The following is a 21,293-nucleotide window of genomic DNA, read 5'->3' as shown; positions in this document are numbered from 1 at the left end:
AATTTGTCACAGGACGCGCGATATGACCGTTGTGTCCGACTGTATATATAAACTTGCTGTTTTAAATATTTAACGCCCAACACTAGTCACACCCATCTATAACAGGAAACAATGTAGTCAAAAGCTAGTTGCACATTGTACAGTTTTGGCCATAATTCTGCTATCAAAAACATATTTCTGGTATCATAAAGGTTTTATTCATTTTATTTATTATTTTTTGGTCATAAAGCCAAATTGGCCATCTTGAATATTTTAATATGACATGCTCGGTGATGAGCTTTTACAATAAAGTCGGAATAGAAAATAAAAAATAAACAAAAAATTGGGGGTAAATTCTTCATTCAACCTTTGATCAACCATTATGTAGTTTTAGTGGTATAGTGATATAGGGTTGGCTTCAGTACTGATGCTGTCATATGATTGGTTAAAACCTGAAACTTCCTTTGACTTTTGTGGAAAGCATGCTGGTTCAGACCAAACAATCGTGATGAACCCCCCAAGAAAATCTTTGATGAAAATCTTCAAAACCATTCAGCCAACAGCTACAGCTGTGATGAGAGCAACGAATGAGTGACTTTGGGTGATATTAAAGTAGAGAGATAGAGAGATGTCTCCTTCCTCTTATCACTCTCGGAAAAGGATGCTTTGAAAAAAGCAACTATCCACTTTTGGATCTGTGCTGTATCTTTTTTGCTCCTTTAATGGCTGTTATCAGAAGTCCTACTGATGGCTGGCTCTTTGCACTGTTTTATTAAGGGAACAGCTGAGGGTGACAGACAGGAAGTTGCCAGCTGATTGTTGAGCCTTATTAGAAATGAAGACAGGTGTTTTAAATATCACACTTGTCAGCTTTAATATATTTGAGCCTCTCAATGTTGATAGTCTGACTCCTTATTGCTTAAAGGTAGGGCTGGACAATAATTAAATGTATATCACAATATATATTTTATCAATATTGGTGATATGATTTTTAAACATTTCCATTATTTCAATATACATTACCAGTGTTTCCTATGCATTGATTTATTTGTGGAAGCCACAAATAGATTTTCCAAAAGGCTTTGACAGTTTATATGAATGTGTCTTTGAAGGGAACCGTTATTTTCATCTGATAAAGTAGCTTTTATCAGTCTATTGCAGCTTTTTTGTACAGCCATTACCAGGGAAACTGTTGTTTCTGCCAATCCAAAAGTGCCTCCTGCTGGCAGAGAATGAATTTGCATTTTCAATAAGATCATCTTAAGCAAAGTGTATTTGTTATTGCTCGCTTTTTTTCTACTTTCTGCAGCAGCTTTTAATATTCTGGCTGTAGCACTGGCTGTTTCAGTCTATCAGAATAATCAGCCTATGTTATAGTTCAAAGGTAAAGATATTAATATTAATATGGTGTGTCTGAGGCAGATGACACACTGGGCAACTTTTTGATCAATGCTGCCATCAAGGTTCAACCAGGTGAGACGGAGCCCACAACCGATCTAAAGTATCCAGACAAAAAAACTGTTACCGCTTCTCAATAGGAAAGTGCCCAAGCAACGTTGCTTAAAAAAAGTTACCGCATGTATCATCAGCCTGAGAGTCTTCTGTTTATTTGTGGATGATTTTACATTTCTTCTTTGTATGAAGGCTAAATACAAATAAAGGTGAAAATGTATTTTTACTGTTTTTATTTCTAAAATATTATATAGTTTTATAGTAGGAGATTTCATAAACTTGCCAAATTAACTTTTCAGAACTTTCTAGGAACAAACAATCATTGTAGGTGTTCTTTTAAGGCTTTTTTTATATTGTTCATTTTGATATTGTAATTATATCGCATCAATTAAAATGAAGAAATATATTGTGATAGACATGAAAATTCTGTCCATGTATTCATCTACATATTCGTTCCAAACCCATGTATGACTTTCAGTATATGGACAAAAAACATTTGAAACAATGTGAGGAAATGATGACTGCTGTTCATCTACTTTTCCTTGAGTTATTTCAAAGCAATAGTACAGTTTCTTGTACATTGCCAAAATTGGGAAATAAGACATCAGTTTATGATCTCATCATCCATAGACCCTGACCTGATAAAACCACAATCCCAGCCATAGCCGAACCCGGGGCTGTGGGAATGGGACAGAGTGAGCGGTTTAGGCCCAAGAGGGGCTCCTGACCTCCGGAGGCACCGTTAAAGGAAGTTCTCTGGACTACTTGTGGGGGGGCTTGTGCCTGTCTTCCTCTTTGTCTGATTTGTTGCACAGGAAATGATTAAATGCCTCAGGGAGACCTTTCTCCTAATTATAGATGCAGTCTGTGTGTTTATGTGTGTGTGAATGTGACGAGATGGAAAGAGATGCATTGTGTAGGCATGCAGATGCTTGCAGTGTAATTTTACCTTGTTTAGTGTAAAGAACCATCCTCTTATAGTAGAGGTAAAGAGTGAGGGGGAAAAAGAAGAAGCCATAAACGGATAATTATGGAGAATGTTTCCAACACACCAATTGTTTTAGACACAGGAGACTGAAACTCTACACTGAAATCCTCTTGTTAGTGTCACCCGTGAAGACCTTTACTGCAGCTGCTCTCGACAAGTTCCACTCAGCAGACAAACATTTGACACACATGACCTTGAGTTTTTATGTGAGCAGGTAACTCTGTTAGCTATGCTCACGCAAACAGGATGTTTGTTTTTTGCCAAAGCATATTTGTTCATTTCCATGTTGCTTTGAAATATATTTTCCATGTTCTAATAGGCATGAGCACCCAAATCCTTTATTACACCAATTTTTTTTTTTTTCCCTAGAAAATTTTTTGTGATTAGTTATCTTTGTCTGTGTGTTTGAATAAATTTTATTTAATTGTCATTTAATTTACAAGTCATGGAAATTTCTTATAAAGTTATGCACGGTTTTAAAAATTCTTAATTTTATACTAGTTTGAATGCAGTCTTTACGTGTGTGTGTGTGTGTGTGTGTGTGTGTGTGTGCACGCGTGCTCCTTTTTTTGACAAGGAATTTTTTTTGTGAGTGTGATATCTATAAAATATTTATTAAAGTTCCTTAACCAGTAATTAACAAATATAAAGTCATGAGAAAATCATGGTAATTTCTTGGACCGAAAGTGTGGGAACTTTCAAAATAAGAACGTTTAGCATACTAACTGGACTGATATCAAAAACCACGTACGAGTAGACAAACACCTTCAAAGCCCATCTTTATGCTCATCAGGCACAGTTGTTTAGTGACTAAATCGTGACTAGTGGTCTAAATATTTCAAGATTTCAGAGTTGGCTGATTGACCCTGAAGATGTTGTAACCCTGAGAAGTCGGAAGTTTAAATAAAGGAAGTAGTAAATAATATCAGGGATTGTTATTTCTTTGACCCTTCACTTAGACAGTGATCCATCTCTTCTTGAGAAAGCCCTTTAAATATCATGTACCCCAGCACATGGTGGGTTATTTGAGGAGGAGGGCTGAATGAGGAGCTTGGCAGCACTTCAGTAACTGTTTATGCAGCTGTCGCATGTCCTGCATCCATGTTTAAACATGCATCTGTTTAACAATATCCACTTTTTCCACTCATGATCTCGAATAGGTTAAAACATCCTCCTCCCTTTTCCCCAAGTTCAACTCCTCTAGAGAGGTTTGAGATTTTTGTCGGTTTGGAACGAAGCCGTTGCATGCCATAAAGGCCTGAAGTTAATGAACAGTAAAGTGAGTGTTGAGCCGAAGCACCCTGTGGAATAGATTTTGTCAATGTAAAGTTATGAGTGTTACTGAGTTTATTCTTAACTATTCTATATACTGTACGTTTACTAATTGAAAGTGCCTCACTCTAACTAAAAAAAAAATCAACATTATGCTGCAAATTCTGTCAATTCAGCTCATCTTGTGTTGAGCCCAGAATATTCCTTTAAGTTTGAGATGAAATGCTTTGAATGAATGAAATGCTGTTTGACTGATCTCTGTATTTTCAGATGACCTTTTAATTGCATTTCACGAGTTCACAGACTGACTGATCATGCACACTTTTACTATTTTTAACGCCAGACTGAACAAGACCAGACTAGTTAGCACTTAGCTTCTCCGGCTGTCTAGAGCTCAAAAAGCTACCACCATGTGTGGAGTTCCAGCACAAGAAAAGCCCATTGTTATGACTAGTCAACCACAAAGACTTGTCTATGAACGCTATCTGATGTGGTTCGTAGGAGGCTGTGATGTGTGGCTGGAGTCACTGTGCGTCTGGACTGCAATGCGGTTTAAAATGCATTAATGCCTTGAAGCTCCACCTCGAACCAGTGATGACAGAAATCTCACAGTAATAAAAAAGCAAAGACAAATATAATAGAATAAAAAAGATCCAATTTACCGTAACATGTTTATTTTAATTTGTTCATCATTTATTACATGACCGACAAAGGTATACATGAATAATCACTAAGTGCCAGATTTTAACACATTTTTTGCATGTATTTGACCATTTAGACGCACACCTTGAGCTAAAAGATGACTTTACATGTCCATTTTCTGCTCTGTCTCTGAGCGCATATATTGTTATCTTCCTGAGGAGCAGTCCAGAAAGTTATTTTTCATGCTTTTAAAAACATGAATAAATTTACTAGATTTAAATTTTGCAAAAATTGCGTAAATTATTATTATTATTTTTTACTGATTTGCATGTGAAATTGAGCTTTTATGGAGGAGCGAAAGCGCAGCATTGGAAAGTGGGTGGAATGGGGCACAAAAATCATTTTATCTTGATTGTATTTTCATAATCATTGGAGGCCAAAATCTAAAAAAAATGTTTAGATTAATTGCACAGCCCTAATTGATTACTGCTTATAGACACCTGTATATTTTTGTGCCTACATTACATCCCTTCAGCTTTATTGCAAATATTGCAGTCGGACACTGAAACACCTATGTTGGTTGACCTCTATGTACAAAAACAGGATATAGTCTAGGATGTGTGATCTATAACAGTATTGCAAATATTTATTTTTTTTTTTTTGTCCCTTTTGACTTCTAGGCTGTGCAGTAAGAATTGACCCTGTTTTACTGTGTGTTTGCCCTGGTGATCTATAACAGTATTGCAAATTTTTTTTTTTTTTTTTTTTTGTCCCTTTTGACTTCTAGGCTGTGCAGTAAGAATTGACCCTGTTTTACTGTGTGTTTGCCCTGGTTTCCCACACTGCAACACACATTTGTAGCCACATGTCATTGTAGGTGGCCATTGCTGTCAAAAATCACAATAGCTCGTTTTGTTTTCCCATCCACTTCTCCTGTTTGGCTGGAATAGTGTGAAGCCAGTTACTCCTAATTGGTGTGGAAATCTCTTGACTGTAATCAAATTAAAGTCTTGAGTTGTGACACGATTTATAGATTTTTCTAGCTCTTGACTTAACCTTTCATTCTCTAGAAGATCCCCTATTAAGAGATGTTTGGGTTTCGTTGTCCATAGAGCTAGATACCATCACCCCTGTTCGTGTCAACGCTGGGCCATTAGTGATTCTCACACCAATGGCCCATGGTCTGTCTGCTCTGAAACCAGTCACGGGGGCCTCATGCATTAAACTCAATCATTACATCCCATCCTCCTCTCTGTTTTTCATTCTCCCCCTTCCTGCCTCCTCCACCCTGGCCGGAGAGCCACTTTAGGGGTTCCCGTGCTCCCCTCTGAGCTCTACACTCCCAAGAGCTCAACACCTTAATGCTGTTGACTTCTCACTAAAGAGCAAGCAAACAGCAGCTCCTGAATAGGTGCTTAAGTTTAGGTGAAGATGGATCATAAATACAGAGCAGCTTACATCGCTCTTTTATTAGTAAGAATTCATGAGGGTTTAACTGGTAAGTCCACAAACTTGTGGATCTTGTGGAAAATATAGTCAATATTGGAATGGAAAATGCCTATAATGAAGTTTGTTGTACATTTGACTGTCTAATATAGTTTTATAAAATCCTCTGGAACTAGTCTGCATTTTTCGAAGAAAAAATAAGGTAAATACTGTTATAATTTGTAAATACTTCTAGCTAGGAAAGTTTAGTTCCACAAGTTGCATTCTCAGCATATGTAATGAGTTTTTACAGCAGTTTGAAAATAAACTTACTGAGCTTTTTATTTTATTATTTTAAGTTTGGTTCGTTTTTGACATTTGATGTTTGCCAACAAAGTCGTTCTTCCATTGTACAACCCTACTTTGGTTTGTTCAATCAGAGATTTTGCTTGTTTATTTTATTATGATTATATTGTCAACCAATATGTTTTTTTTTTGTTTTGTTTTTTTGATGACCCAATGCTCATATTCTATAGATGAGGGTTGGCAATATAAAGCCTATATCTATATCACGGTTTAATTTAAAGATAGTAAATAACACAAGCGTAACAATTGCTGCAATTACATTTATTTTATAAAATGCTTAACTAATTAGAAATAATTTAAAAGTGAAACCATTTTTTTTAATTAACTAAGAAAATTTTCAAAATATAAACATTTTATAATTTTAGATAGCAACTTTGTGATCTTGTAATTATATTATGGCTTTTTCATAAATACAGAAATGGTTATAAACATGAATACAAATGAAATTAACAGTGGGAGATTCTGCGAATCTGCGTTCAGGTGCAGAATTCTCAGAGCTGTCAAAATAAAAGTTCTACTTGCGATACTTATCAGCCAGACAAAAAAAACTTCATTAGGCAATGCAATCATTTAAAAGTGCTGTCGGACACTAATAATAATTGGACACACAGTTTGCACTCAATTCATGTCCGTTTGTACCCCATGCAAATGCGATAGAAACAAAAAGATGTTCAAGCTTCATGAGTGGCTAATTCACGTTTTCAACCATCTTCTTGTTGTCTATTGTGACTGTCTTGATGCTTTAATTACTTGTCCAGTAAGCAGAGGAGTACCATTTTTTTTTTCATTAACAGATCATACGCTCTCTGATTCATTTCATAAAGGGCTCTGGGCTCAACTACTGCATTCCTCAGATTCCTCTTTTGTATTGTAATGCATGCCACCCTCCTTCACTCCACCCACCTGCTGTAAAATCAGTAGTACATAATGGTCAGTTCCACTACTGATTGCTGATCGGTTTCTATGGGAGTTCTCACAATCTACTTCTCTCCCTGTTATCTTCATATGAACCGTTGTGGGTAACAGAAAGGAAGATGTCTGTTTTACTTGGGTTGCAAGTTAAATTGAGCTTGACTGTTGCTGGGAAGCCATGTTTTTACGTGACTGATTTGTCTTTCTCAAGTCTTGCAAGTTACTGGTTAATTAGAAGATTGAGCAATACATTTAGATCGACAAGTGTTCGAGATCTCAAAGCAATACGGTTATTTAACAAGATTAGACTAGAGGTCATATAAGGTCATGGTGTGTGTTGTGGGAGTGTGGACGCTAACAGATGTTCGAAATATCTCCCAGCAGGCCGATGGGCAGATGGTGAAAAATGATGTACAGGAAAAAAACTGTCATGCCCACACATTTAAAAACTCAAAGCTGTCATTGTTCATCCCACCACGGAAGAATGCAGTGAGGTCATGAGAGGAAGTCTAATTGGACTGTAGCTTTGGGCTGAGGCTTTCCCTCCGGACAGCCCCCCACTCATGTCCTCACACAGCACCCCCTAATCCTACTGCTTCCCTGAGGGTCTCTCTCTCTCTCTCTCTCTCTCTCTCTCTCTCTCTCTCTCGGACACCTCAGGCTGTGTTTGAGAGGTTTGGATGAGTGCTGAAGGAATGCAGAGAGAGGTGCAAGCTTAGTTACCTCACCCTACAGACCGTGTAGTGTTGAAATAGTTGAGTATAAAAGTAGAAATTGTCATTGTCCAGCAGTTAGTCTCACAAAAGAGTCATATTTCACAGCAGAAGCAGTCATTAGTTTTTACTGTGGTATTTACATGGCAATGAAGTGCATAATCTCCCCTAATTCCGTATAGCCATGTATGTGACAAATAAAAAATCTTGAATCTTGAATTCTCATACTGTCATGTGTGAAATTCCTTATTTTGTGTCTGGAAACTATTTAAAAAATATAGAGACTAAATTCATTTCCAGATTGAATAATTTACAGTAGTGAGAATCTATTTTATTAATAACAAAAATAACAACAACCATAATTGTATTATTGCAGTTTAAATTATTAATTTATTTTTGTTTAGTAAAATATGAATGTGGTTATTTGACAATTTTTTTTTATTTGAGATGAATGTCTCCCTTATGACAGAAGACTGTTGTGAAGTGACCAACGCCTCACCTCAGAATCACCAAATCCAATTCCTTGTTCTTGTAGGGAATGCCAAAAACGGACTGAATGGTTTTTCCACACCGTAAATTTCTCTCTACTAAAATGTCACCACATGACATTTTAGTATGGCTTATAATCAATTTAGCCATGATTAAAACATTCGGGCAGCAGTAAACTCACAACAGTAAAGCCTCAAGAGTTGCTTGGATAATGCAGCCACTTATTCAGAGCTTTACTCCGTCTTGTAAACAACTTTGTGAATCACTGTCCTCCCCTGTGAGCCAGTCAGCCTGGGGCCCGAGACTCCATTTACAGCTTTGTTGGATGAATGCATCTTTCTTTTGTTTTAACAGAGCTGTAGCTCTATTGTCATAGGTCTTTATCACCTCACACATCTCCAATAGGGCTTGAAGGTAAATGCAAAGGTGTGAATTCATAGTATGGCCTTTTGCAATGCGCTCCACCTTTTTTTTTCTCCCTAACCCAGGAATGTCAATCCTGAATGGAATCCCTGATGGCAAAGATCTGGATCTCACGTTGGAAACTTTTAAATGGGCAGAACTTCCCCCACACAATGAGACCTGCGCATTAGTGTTTAGTTTGTGATTCGGGGTTATTTGGTGTTTGTTTTAATAGGATTTAATTGGGGCCATGTGACAGTTGCATACCAACAAGACTGACCATGTTAATGTGATGTGATTTTCAGAGCCGGGCCTCTTGGCAGCGCCTCCTTTTGAAAGGAGACTAGTCAACGGCCTCTCCATTTCAAAAGGCTTTTCAGTTTAGTCATTTCCCCCATAAAACTTGGATTTACCTTCGGCACACAAATAAATGCGTTTGACACTTTTAAAGGCTAAATCTTTTGCCCTCCACCTTGCCAAGCAAGAACGCACAAGTCCTTTGAGAACTAGTCCCTCTTCTTCATTAGACTGGTATTCCTAACAAAGATACTGTTTTCGTTTTTGTGTTTTCTTTACACTCGCTCTAATCAGAGGCTGGTCATCTTGTTTAAGGAGGAACTGCTAAGCAGCCATTGAAAACTCTAGTGGGAGTGAAAACTCAAGGATGTACAGTATCTCTTCAAGGTTTTTTTTTTTTTTTTTTTACCCTCAGTTCCTGAATTAAGTCTCTCTTTCAGGGCCGATGTGTTTCCGTCTCAAGGCTCTGGTCACTGTCTCTCCTCACACTCAGTTTAAAGGGGATTTATGGTGGTCTCTTTAGACAGCTGCTGCTTTTCTTCATTCACTTTTCAGTGTTGGACTCATTCTGAAATGTTATGATTTATAGCTTCACAAGCTCTATGCGCACATCTGTTTGTGGTGCTGGTTTGCCACAGGTCTAAAACTTAATGAATGGAATTCAGCTTGGACTTTAGCAGGGCAGAATGTAGAACAAAGTTTATTTATGGGAAGAGAATTGCAGTGTTGCAGCTGCTGAAATGCTTTGACACTGTGAGGGAAAAAAATTTTATGCACAAAAAATGTGTAGTAAGTAACGTTTAATATTTATGTTTAACATTTAAAGTTTAGCAACCTTTTAAATTGTAAAATAATAAAATGTTTTTTAGTTTTAAGAAGAATCTTCTGCTCACCCGGGTTGCATTTATTTGATCAACAGTAGAGTAAAAACAGTAATGTTGTGGAATTGTGAAACTGTTTTCCATTTTAATAAATTTTAAAATGTAATTTATTCCTGTCTTGGCAAAAAGTTTAATTTTCAGCTGCCATCAGTGTCACAATCCTTCAGAAGTCATTATAATGTGCTGATTTGGTCTTCGGGAATCATCAATGTTATGAATTATTAATATTGAAAGCGTTTTGTCTGCTCTATTTTTTTTGTTGTTGTAGAAACTGTGATTCATTTTTTATTTTTCAGAATTCTTTGATGAATAGATTTTTTTGCAACAATCCAAGTCTTTACTGACACTTGTTCAATTTAGTGTGTCCTTGCTGAATGAAAGAACTTTCTTTAAAGAAATCTTACTGAATAGAATCGAATGGAGTAGTAGGTTAGCAAGGCCTGTGTTTTTATGATTAACACACAAGCCTCAGCGTGTTGCCTGAGCCCTTCTCTCATCTTTCATAATGATCAGCTAAGTCACACTGAACCGCACTGCTGTTTCATGAACTTCCTCACCTCCTTCAGAGAACCTGCCTTAAATGTAATGCCATACATTTACATCTCCCCTTTTTATAATAACAGTGAAGTCTTTTGCACTCAAACCCATGTCCAAACCCATATATATATATATATATATATATATATAAATAAAACTACAACCACTTATAAATCATGAGAATTGCTTAATGATATAAACTCTTTCTTGTTTCTCATTATGTACTTATGGCAGCAACTTTCACTCAACCAAAATGAATCTCTCATTTAACCATGTGTGGCTTGAGTGCTTTGATTTTAGTGACAAGTTTCATCAACTGGGTCTCTCCCCCAAAGTCTTGGATATTATCTTGTGTGTTTATTCTCTTTCTCTTTGTCATTCTAACCTTTACCCTTGCTTTTGATTATTTTACAGATGTTCCCTCTCTCTCTTTCAGTCACTTTTTCTGACCCCCCCCCCCCCCCCCCCCCCCCGAAACTGGCGTCACTATGTGCAGAAGCACATTCCAGTCAGTTCGGCCGGTTAACACCCCCCTCCTAACTCCTCTTGTCCTTGTCACACAGTTGCAGTTCTGGTTACAGATATGAAACGGAGAGATATTGCATCCTAATGAGTCTGCAGCAAAGCCTCAGTCCCCAAGGTTGATAAACCAGAGATATTATGAGCTTGAACAAGGCACCTAAACCCAGATCAGACCAAACGGTGTTATCCGTGTAATAAGAGTTCTAATTTGCACAGTGTGACAAGTTTTCCATACTAAATGCAAAATCAGATGTTTTATAGGTGTGGAGCAAAATTTTAGACCAATGAGAATTCACAGTGGGTGGAGCTACACAAGGCTGCAGCTGGTTTGGACACTTTGTAAGGCAGAAAAAAAACATATTTGGTGAAGATATGACTGAATGTGTCTGTGTGAGACAGGACAGATAGTGAAAGTCAGAGGTAGTGGAATAGAATATCCCTGTCTGATAACATGAAAGCCGTGCTTGATATTTGCAGAAATCTTGATGGTGGATATGCCTGAGACAGTTTGATCTGAGCGGCACGGAAATGTACAGTTTGGTTTCTTCCGTCCTCTATCTATTCAGCCTCACAGTGGGGAGCCCCACAGTTTTTATCATCAATACCCTGATTGTTCTGGAAGGAGTGGTGGAATTTCTCTTTTTCCTCTGTTCACGGCGATCCTGAACTTGTAGAGCTGGGTTAAACCCATACTGCTGTCATTCAGGTGCCACAAAATGCATAACTGTCTTCATGGACTTCTTACAACTTTTTCAAGAGTGAAATAACCTGGCAGCATTTTATTGTATTATTTACACAAACTTAAACTGGGAATATACTGAGGGATACAAATATCTGAAACTTTTAGAAAAATGTGGACATTTTAAACAAACAAAAACTTTTTAAAAGTTACTATAAAAATGTTACTCTAGTAGTAAAGTTACTACTAAAAAAAATTTTACTATAAAAAATACGCAAATTTAAATATCATAGAACGTAATTAAACATGTTGTATTACATAAAAAAAAAAAGTTCACTTGTAGCAGACTTTAAGACCCCACTGTATTTATGGATTAAAGTCAACTTAATATCTGCATTCAGTGGCTGCAGTAATGAATAAGTGATTAGGCACAGAGGAATTTCCCATTAATGTGAAGATAAAAGAACCCTTTAACTTTACCTCCATGTAAGCCTAATTAAGTTGAGTTCGTGAAAAGCTTTTTAACTCCTGGAGTAGACCTCAATACATCCGTCGAGTTAGTTCATGAGAAGAGAGTGACTTTTCCCCATGAGAATTATCAAATAAAACCAGCAATCACACAATTATAGAAAATAATGAGCACTAAATAAAGTTTAGGCCTATCTCCACAAATTCTTTTACATTCTGTAATAAAGTCAGATTAATTTTTCCATGTCTTCTAGTATGTTCGCCATCCTAGCATGTCTTCCAGCTGGTGTACACGATGAGAAAGAGGCTCCTTCTGCTCATTGTGATTTTTCTCAGCTTCAGGGGACACCTGTGGCTACTTCCCTCACAGCTGCAGTCGATGATGGTTTAGGTCTGTGTAATGTCTGCTTTGCTGACCCAAAGGAAATGATTAATCCCCCAAAGGATGTGCAATATTTTAGGGATCACGAGAACATCAGGGTTCCAATGTTTTTTTTTGTTTTCTTTTTTAACCTGACTGCATGTCTTTTTTTTTTTCTTTTTTTTTTTAAAACCTCCTCTTATCACCTTTGCTGCAGTGATATAATTTTAAATTGTAATTCTTTTGACTGTTATAATCATTTCAACATTGTTTGGAGATGTTTGAAACCCTATGTAGACCCTGAAATCACACCCTCTTAGTTTTTAATGGCTTGGTGAGAAAGATGAGATGTCATCAAGTGTAAGTTCAAAGACTGTCCAGTGCAATGTCCCCCACAGGGCCAGACCCTTTCCTCTTCATGTGTGCCCTGGCTTCACTCATGCCTTTGAGCTCCAGTGAGCACTACGAGTCAATGCTCAAGTGCTCTTTGTCTGTCCTCCTGAAGCGCATTGGCTACATGAAGGAGCTTTTTTGTTTTCCTCTCAGCCAGCTTCTGGCTCGATTCTTCAAGGCTTTGCCAAAAGATTTGGATTGTCTTGTTTTGTAAGAATCCCGGGGAGACTTCAGAGGTGAGGCATCAATGATGGCACTGTTCACCGTGACGCCAGCGCAGTCAGCAAAGAACATGTACGACTCACATGTGAATGCTGTTTGGGTGTAAAGTTTTTAAAAGTCATCCTGCTATGTCGGATCCATGGCATAGCGGTGCCATATGTGGAAGCCTTGGGTTGTTCCAGTGTTCAGAGCAGGACTTGAATGGGAAATGGTCCTGTTTAGGCCCAATGTTATTTCAAGTTTGCACTTGACTTGCAGTGCGTTACGATATGATCATGAAACAAATAAAGGTAAAATAATGGCTTGAAAACATCTGGATAAGGGTTGTGAGTAAGAGTAAGTTGTCCGCCAAGAGAGAAGTAGAATTTGGAACTATTGGATAAAACTGTTGCTGGAAAATACCTTTGATGCACTGTTATGCTGTCCTGGAATTTTTCAGTGTGCATGCAATGGAATACTGTCTTATTTCATGAGCGTGACCATCATCATTTTCACTTTTTTGCAAAGGCCAGTGCAGTCGTGTTTTGATGTTTCTGGTCACTTAGAATATTTCACTCGAACATAAAAAAATCTCTCGTTTACTCACCTCAATGTCTCTCCTAACCCAGTTATGTAAAACACAAAATATGTTTTTGTCCATACAGTGAAGGTCAATTGGGTCCAAAACAGTTGCCGCTCTATGGACACATTAATCTTTTTTTGGTTACAGGGTAGTGGGTGTCACTCTCCTGGAAGACTGCTTTTGAGTTTGTTGTTTTGTTTTGTTTCAGGAGTTAGGAAAGTTAAATTCTGAGGAAGAGGCCATGGTTGGCTCTAAGTTGTTCTCTAAGTTTTTTTTCTCTTGGATGAATTTTGTTGCTTTTTCTTTTTCTCAAATATTTCATTCATGGCTATTGCAGTTTGTTTTTAAATTCTTTTTAGTTTTTATGTTGGTCCCTAAGTTGGGATGTAACATAATTGACAACGTTAATTTTTGAGGAAATTATTTTTATTTTTTAAGCTCTGTTTTTGCTGTATATATAGTGCAAGTGCAATTTGACTTAAACATTAACATCATGAATTTGTTTAGCATAGTTGGATAGCAAAATGTCAACATCCACTTTAATTGAAAACCGCATCCATATTACATGCTCTGCATATTCCAGGTCTTCTGACACCACACATGAGCTTGTGTAAAGAAAAAATGAAGGGGGGAAGTCGTGGCCTAATGGTTAGAGAGTCGGACTCCCAATCGAAAGGTTGTGAGTTCGAGTCCCGGGCCGGCAGGAATTGTGGGTGGGGGGAGTGCATGTACAGTTCTCTCTCCACCTTCAATGTCATGACTTAGGTGCCCTTGAGCAAGGCATTGAACCCCCAACTGCTCCCCGGGCGCCGCAGCATAAATGGCTGCCCACTGCTCCGGGTGTGTGCTCACAGTGTGTGTGTGTGTTCACTGCTCTGTGTGTGTGCACTTCGGATGGGTTAAATGCAGAGCACAAATTCTGAGTATGGGTAACCATACTTGGCTGAATGTCACGTCACTTATTATGTTTTTTTTAAATGTCATGAAGGTCTGTTTTTTTTTTTTTTTTACAATTCCTTTCGGAGCTTGACAGCTATCTATTTTGTGCTGATTGATCTTTTGAAATCTTTGATTCACCTTTGAGTCATTGTCAACTTTTGTTAAGCACTACGTGCACGCCCTGTTGTAAAAATCTCTCTCACTTCTGTTAAACTTTGACCTTGGAAGCATGATGTGTGCCGGGGGCTCCTAAAAGTCAGCAAGTTCATTTTCATGTTAACAGCCATAATGCCCTCAGAGACTGCTGCAAGGTATGAGTCTCTTTGTCATTGCTTTAAATCAGTCCCTGTTTTAGCTGTAGTTTACCTTTTTGATGCAATCTCTGTGTATGTACTTAACACACAGTTGATCCTAGTTTTTGCAGAATTGTTTGGAGAGCAAATTCTTTGCTAGAGCAAACATTGGTCCCCCCAAATCACCCCGTGGCCTTGCTGAAAGATGGTGTCATTTTCTTCACGCTAAATAAATGATGTCTCTCCATACCATTTCCATTTGGCCCCTGGTTGCAGTCTCTCCCAAACACACACAGCTTGCTCAGACATGAAAAAATATGTTTGTACACGCTCCGTATAATTGCTTAGGCTGGTTGATGATGAAATGATTCAAATGGCATTTTAAAAAAGGTTGTTTAAAAAGGATAAAAAGAGATTTAAAGCAAAAACCGTTTAAAATGTGCCATGTTTTGAAAATGAAAGGTAGTGTATGTGGTGAATATTTTGAATACACTTGTTTGTTTTTATTAAATGATTTTCCTTTTTTTTTTTTTTTTTTAAATTGATAAACACCATGAACACATTTTAATCCAAAAAGTCAGAAATAACAAACATGCTCATCATCGAAGTGGTGTATGCAGGTGATTGTATTTATATATTTCATTGTATTTTGAATAAATAATACACCAAAAATATTATGACACAATCATTTGAAAATTGAGGCGTCCCCATCTAATTTCTAAGGTGGTTACGGTCCTGAATACTTGAGCAGTTAGAGGAAAAAAGAGCAGGACAGGGAAATTTGAGGGCACGGATTTGCAGATCTTATCAGAAAGGAAGGAGCTCTTAGGCATTTTGAGTGAAACAAGGTTATGTTTGCGTGACATTATACCAGCTGTGTGTAAATTCAGGCTTGTCTGCTTAACCTTGATCCCTTTTTCTGTGCAGTCTGTCAAGAGATGTGTGTATGTTTGAAACCTGCAGTGCTGACTTAGTGTCTTATCCAGTCCTTGAATCCAGCTCTATCTGCTAGTGCGCCATACCGAAGCACAGATTGTTTAGGAAAGAGAGCATATGGTATCCAGTCATCTTTTATCTTTCGCTTTATCCGAACTCCGTTCTACTTTTAGTTTGCAGACACTACTACCGGTCTGTCTGTGTGATATCTGCCTTGCAGTCCCTCTACATTATAGAGTCATGTCTGTTTACCTAAATATATGCTGCATATCCTCACCATATCTGATCATATGCTTATCTGTGACTTTCCCTTGCATTGTTTGCATTAAATATTAAGACTGGTAATGATCCTTCCATCCCCAGTTCATTGCTTTTATAGTGTTACATTTTATTTTTTTGTGTGTGTTTTGAAGGAATGAAGAATAAACTGCAGTGCTCAATATTGCTTTCTCTCTTTTTCTAGGCAAGTCTTTCGACATCACCTATGTGCGTCTGAAGTTTCACACCAGCCGTCCTGAGAGCTTTGCCATCTACAAGCGCACTAGTGAAGACGGGCCCTGGATCCCCTACCAGTATTACAGCGGCTCCTGCGAGAAGACCTTCAGCAAAATCAACCGTGGCTTCATCCGCACTGGTGAGGACGAGCAGCAGGCTCTGTGCACAGATGAGTTTAGCGACATCTCGCCTCTCACCGGAGGAAACGTGGCCTTCTCGACACTCGAGGGCCGACCCAGTGCATATAACTTTGACAACAGCCCTGTACTGCAGGTAAACCAGTCTTCTATGTTTCTCTTTTTGAGCTCTCACTCACCTTCCCTTGATTACTCTTAACTCACTCATGAAAAGCGTTCACACCACTCACAGTCTCAGACGTAACAAAGTTATTGGTGGGAATCGAAAACTCAGTTTCCAGATGTGTTGTTGTGTAGTAATGTGCGACTGCAGCCAAGTTCCTCTTCCAAGATTTTTTTTAGTCCAGATTGAGCAACGTTCCGCAGCCTCAAACAAACAGCTCATAATTTAGAAGCGTTTGCATGTGAGAGATATTAGTATTTGCGAAATATGTCAGTAAAACAAAATTTCCATTTACTGTATTTTCTGGTTTTCTGGTTGCTGTAACTGCAATAGCAGAAAATCATAAAAAAATGGCTAAAATGATAAAGTAATAGTAAAATAGTAGTAGGATTGAAGTGGATCACATCTACCTTGATGATTTGTCTGCATTTATTTTATGTATTTCTGAGTTTTCAGCAACCACTATGTCATTCATTTGTGCTACATTTGTGCTGATTTGTGTCATAATAACAAACGTTTGTGCTGGTTTGGTTTCTTTTAACAGCACAAATCGAGCACAATCTAACGGCACTGGTTTAGAAAGATTTGCACGGCATTGGTGGAGAGTGACATCACTGCCCTGACTTATGTTTGTTATTTCTAAGAAGGGGAATATATATAATGTTAATTTCATCGGCACAAATCGAGCACAAATGAATGACACCAGTATAGTGCGATTTAGACGAATTGGGGTGGAGAGTAACATCACAGCTCCTGATAACAATTTATATCTCATTTTAATTATGGCTATATCTAAGGAAGGAAAATAGATGCAATGTTTGTTTTAATGGCTCAAACCCAACACAAATGAACTGTGCTGATTTGGAGCGATTTGGGCAACATGGGGTGGAGAGCGAAAAAAATAATGTTTAATGTCTCAAAGACTAAACCAGGACACACATTATTTTTTGCGGCACAAATGTAGCACAAATTAATGGCATAGTTTTGTTGATTTATTTCTTTTTATAGGGAGCCAACTTCACGTAGGTGTATTACGTTGCTTCATAAAAGCATACATTTTATTGTTAAATAGGTTTATGACATGTTTCTGCCCGTTTCACACCACAGAATTACTGTTATGCACAAATCCTACTGTTACACTGTTGCATTTCACCAGAACTTGATATATTTCCCGAGACCACAACCACAGAAAAAAATAACATTTTTCAGAATAATTAGATGAATAAGAGATAGACGCTCAACCCAATGTGAGCTGAGTCAGTTCTTCCGCGTGCTGACTATGGAATTTAGTTGTCAGGCAGAGAAAGCGGTCTGCATGCAAAGCCAAAACAAGATGCTGCCGTGGTTACAGGGAGACGAAAAGAAGGTTAAGTGTGTGAGATATGAGCAGGAGTGGGTGGACAGCAATTAATGTATGGCTGAATTCATGCATGGAAGCAGGCAGGCTGGCTGCTGTGTGTTCGTGAGACCCGTGCTGCGCTGTCCAGGTGCTACGTCGCCTCCCGCTCGCTCAGCAAGGCCAACATGTTACTAGGCGACACCCCCAGATTTCCCCCCCCCCGTTCTGATTGTGCTTGGCAGTGCACAGACACAGCTGGAAAAGAGTGTGTTTGCATATGATGGACAACGTGCAGCATGCGTGCAAGAGCTTGGACACTTGGATCTGTGTTAATATGTGTCTCCTTGAATTATTTTTATCTTTGTTTTTTTCAACATTTGCTTTCATACGATGAAAGTTCAAGTCGATCCAAGTGGTCTCTAATTCACAAAACAGAATTTAATATAGGGAGGTTTAGAGGGAGGGAGGGAGGAGAGAGGTTTATATTCTTGTAGGATGACACCTTTAACAAAATTAAGCAGTATTATTATGGAAAACATTTGTTTTTGTGATTTTTATTTATTTATTGTTTTTCAAATGTAATGTTACATTTACCAAATGTACAATTTTAGCCCTGTCGCCAGATAATTCCATATCAGACATCTCATGTGTCGTAAAGCTATTAATACCAAAGGCCAGAACTCTTTTTATAGGAATGGATCTGTTTCGGTGGGTTTATGTGGCTGTCATGCCAGGTCCTTTATAGAAGTGTGTGAGGAGTGAAGATGACTAGTTTGTTTGTGGACTTTTAAAAATAATCCACAACAAACTGGCTTCACTCATCATCTGTCATTAATATCATTAGTCGCCGATAATTAGCTGTTACTTTTATATGTTCTATCTTTTGTTTCCAAGCAGTGCTGATGGTTAGATTTTGTTGTATCACATTTCTTGGGGGCTGAAAAGGGTTAAAGTCAAAGTGCAGTCAAATGTGAAAATCCTGTCATCATTGTTTTGCTTAAAACTCATGATGTAAGTTTTCCACGAAACACAATAGGAGTCCTGTTTGCTCTTTTCCAGACAATGAAAGCGGATGGTGACTAGAACTGTCAAGCTCAAAAAATGGCCTTATGAAGTAGTGCAAACATTTGAAACACTCGATTCAGAATTTAGGCAGAATTTAGAGTCTTAGTGATTTGTTTTATAATTAGAGTCTTTTGCATTTTATGACGTCACATGAAATGAAGATGTTATTGCTCTGATGACTGATTTATTTATGCAGCTCCAGTTCAAAAAAATAATCTGAGATGATGGCCACTGTAGTGCTTCAATATATTTGTAAATCTTTTACAAATTGATTATTTAATATATACTCAATTTAAAAACAATACAAATATGTAAAATTTTGCTAAAATTACGCTGTGAAAAATAAATTTGTGATATGCAGTAACAGTGACATAAAATTGCTCACACCTTGCTTGAAGATTTTGATCATACTGCCCATCCCTAAATTATAGTATAGCTTTATCTGATATTATTGATGATCCCCACATTTCAGTGTGATAAATCTGTGTTTATGTAACATGTTTGTTTCTCTAGTGGAAGAGAACTGGCTCTCTTCCCAAACAGGACCATGCTCTGAATCACAGCTGTCAGCTATGGATAAGGTGTCAGAATGACTTAAGGACGTTTCCTGCTCAGTTCCAGCAGGGGTTTAGTGGACTGAAAAAGTTCACCGTCGTTACAGGGTTGCCTGGCTCCACTTTGACCTCTTGTGTTATTCTGTCAGCTCCACTTGTAAAATAACAACTTGCGCGGTTTATAGCGAAACCATTGCATTCATTCCCATTCCCATTGGTGCTCCCAGTATGTTGCTGCAAACAGGAAAAAGTTCAACTGCAAGTACTACGCGACATCATTCTACATGACATTTACATGTTAAATGTCACACTGGTGTTTTTCTCTTCCCATGAAATCTTTCTGCAGACACTACAGTGCCTCAAAGTGACTCCAGCAGGTTTGGTTTAGATTAGAGGCCCGAGGATTTATTTTCTTTAGACATCTGCACACAGAACAGATTTGAAGAATTCTTCCCTGCTAAAACCACAGTAATAAAATGTTACATGCTCATCTGTGACTGGCCTTTCTCTGTCTACATTCTTGCTTTTATTGTCCCAGTTTGTAATTTTTTTTAAATGCCTGATTTGTCATTTTGTTTCTCTCTATCAGGATTGGGTGACTGCCACGGACATCAGAGTGGCCCTGAACAGATTAAACACTTTTGGAGACGAAGTTTTCAACGATCCCAAAGTTCTTAAATCCTACTACTACGCCATCTCTGACTTTGCTGTGGGAGGAAGGTACGTTTTTCGTTTAAACTCTCATTGCTCTCTGAACATAACACAAGTTCAAGTCAACATCTCCAGCTGTTCTGGTCATGGATATCTCTGTTTCTTCACTCTCCTGCATACATATGTTAGCTAATATATAGTTTAATTAAGCATTCACATATCTTCCTTGTACTCAGACCATGGATATCAACAGCTCCATCTGGAATGCTGGACATGTGACCCGAAAGATGATATGAGGTTTTTCAGTTTGCAAACAAAAGAAATCAACCAATGCTTAGATCGCTGCGGTGTGAGTTTGCATGCTTTGAGCGACATAGGTTGATTGGGATGCATTGCTTCATTTTAAAATCTTGCTGCATGGGAAAACTCACTCTCCGTGAGAGTGAGCCTTAAGTTAAGAAAATATCCCAAGAATTATTTTGTTTCAAACTGATTTTTTCAACTGTATATGCAAAAAAGTACCAGAACAATAAATAACAGCAATGGTACAGCAATGAAAAAATTACATCTTTACCTCCATATACTATGACCGTGAGATTTAGGGATGAAGGACACGCTGAACGAGCCGGTATGAGGGTTCAGAGTGCTGTTGAGCAAGTGTGAAACATCTCTAGGTGCACCATTGCATGTAATCTGTTTGAAATGTGGAGCAGATTTCCATTACATAGCCCACATTCCCTACATTCCTGCCTGGGAGTGCTGGATTACAGAACGCAGTGGAACTGGAATGGGGCGGGCAGAGAGTCTGGAAAGGGAAGGGAACAAGGTCGAAGGGAATAATTTACACCTACTGCCTCTAAGTTCCTTTCCAGCAGACATATCAGTGCTTACAGACAGCCATATGTTCCTCAAGTGATCTGATCAACAGAAACTTAGCATCCTGGGAGTTTTATTTTAACCATGATATATATATATATATATATATTAGGATTAGGGAAGAATGAGTGCACATAGGGTTGATGAAAATGGTTTCATATTTTGTATCAAAATACTTCATCAATTTTTTTGCATAAATTGCTATAATTTTTAACAGTTCTTGTTAAGTTTTGGTGTTCATTTTAGTAGCCTAAGCTAAATGGTTTACCAATTTATATAATGT

General features: G+C 38.0%; 1 protein-coding gene across 1 annotated transcript in view; it reads left to right on the top strand.

Annotated features, from left to right (window-relative positions):
- LOC132096340 (laminin subunit gamma-1) overlaps positions 1-21,293 on the top strand; it is a 57,739-nt gene that overhangs the window by 15,529 nt on the left and 20,917 nt on the right. The window contains exons 2-3 of the mRNA XM_059501628.1: positions 16,194-16,498; positions 20,073-20,203. Coding sequence (XP_059357611.1) covers positions 16,194-16,498; positions 20,073-20,203 — 436 coding nt within the window. The remainder of the gene's footprint in view (positions 1-16,193; positions 16,499-20,072; positions 20,204-21,293) is intronic.

Source organism: Carassius carassius, chromosome 20 (genome assembly GCF_963082965.1).
Source record: "Carassius carassius chromosome 20, fCarCar2.1, whole genome shotgun sequence".
NCBI lineage: Eukaryota > Metazoa > Chordata > Actinopteri > Cypriniformes > Cyprinidae > Carassius > Carassius carassius.
This window is presented reverse-complemented; position numbering and strand designations above follow the sequence as displayed.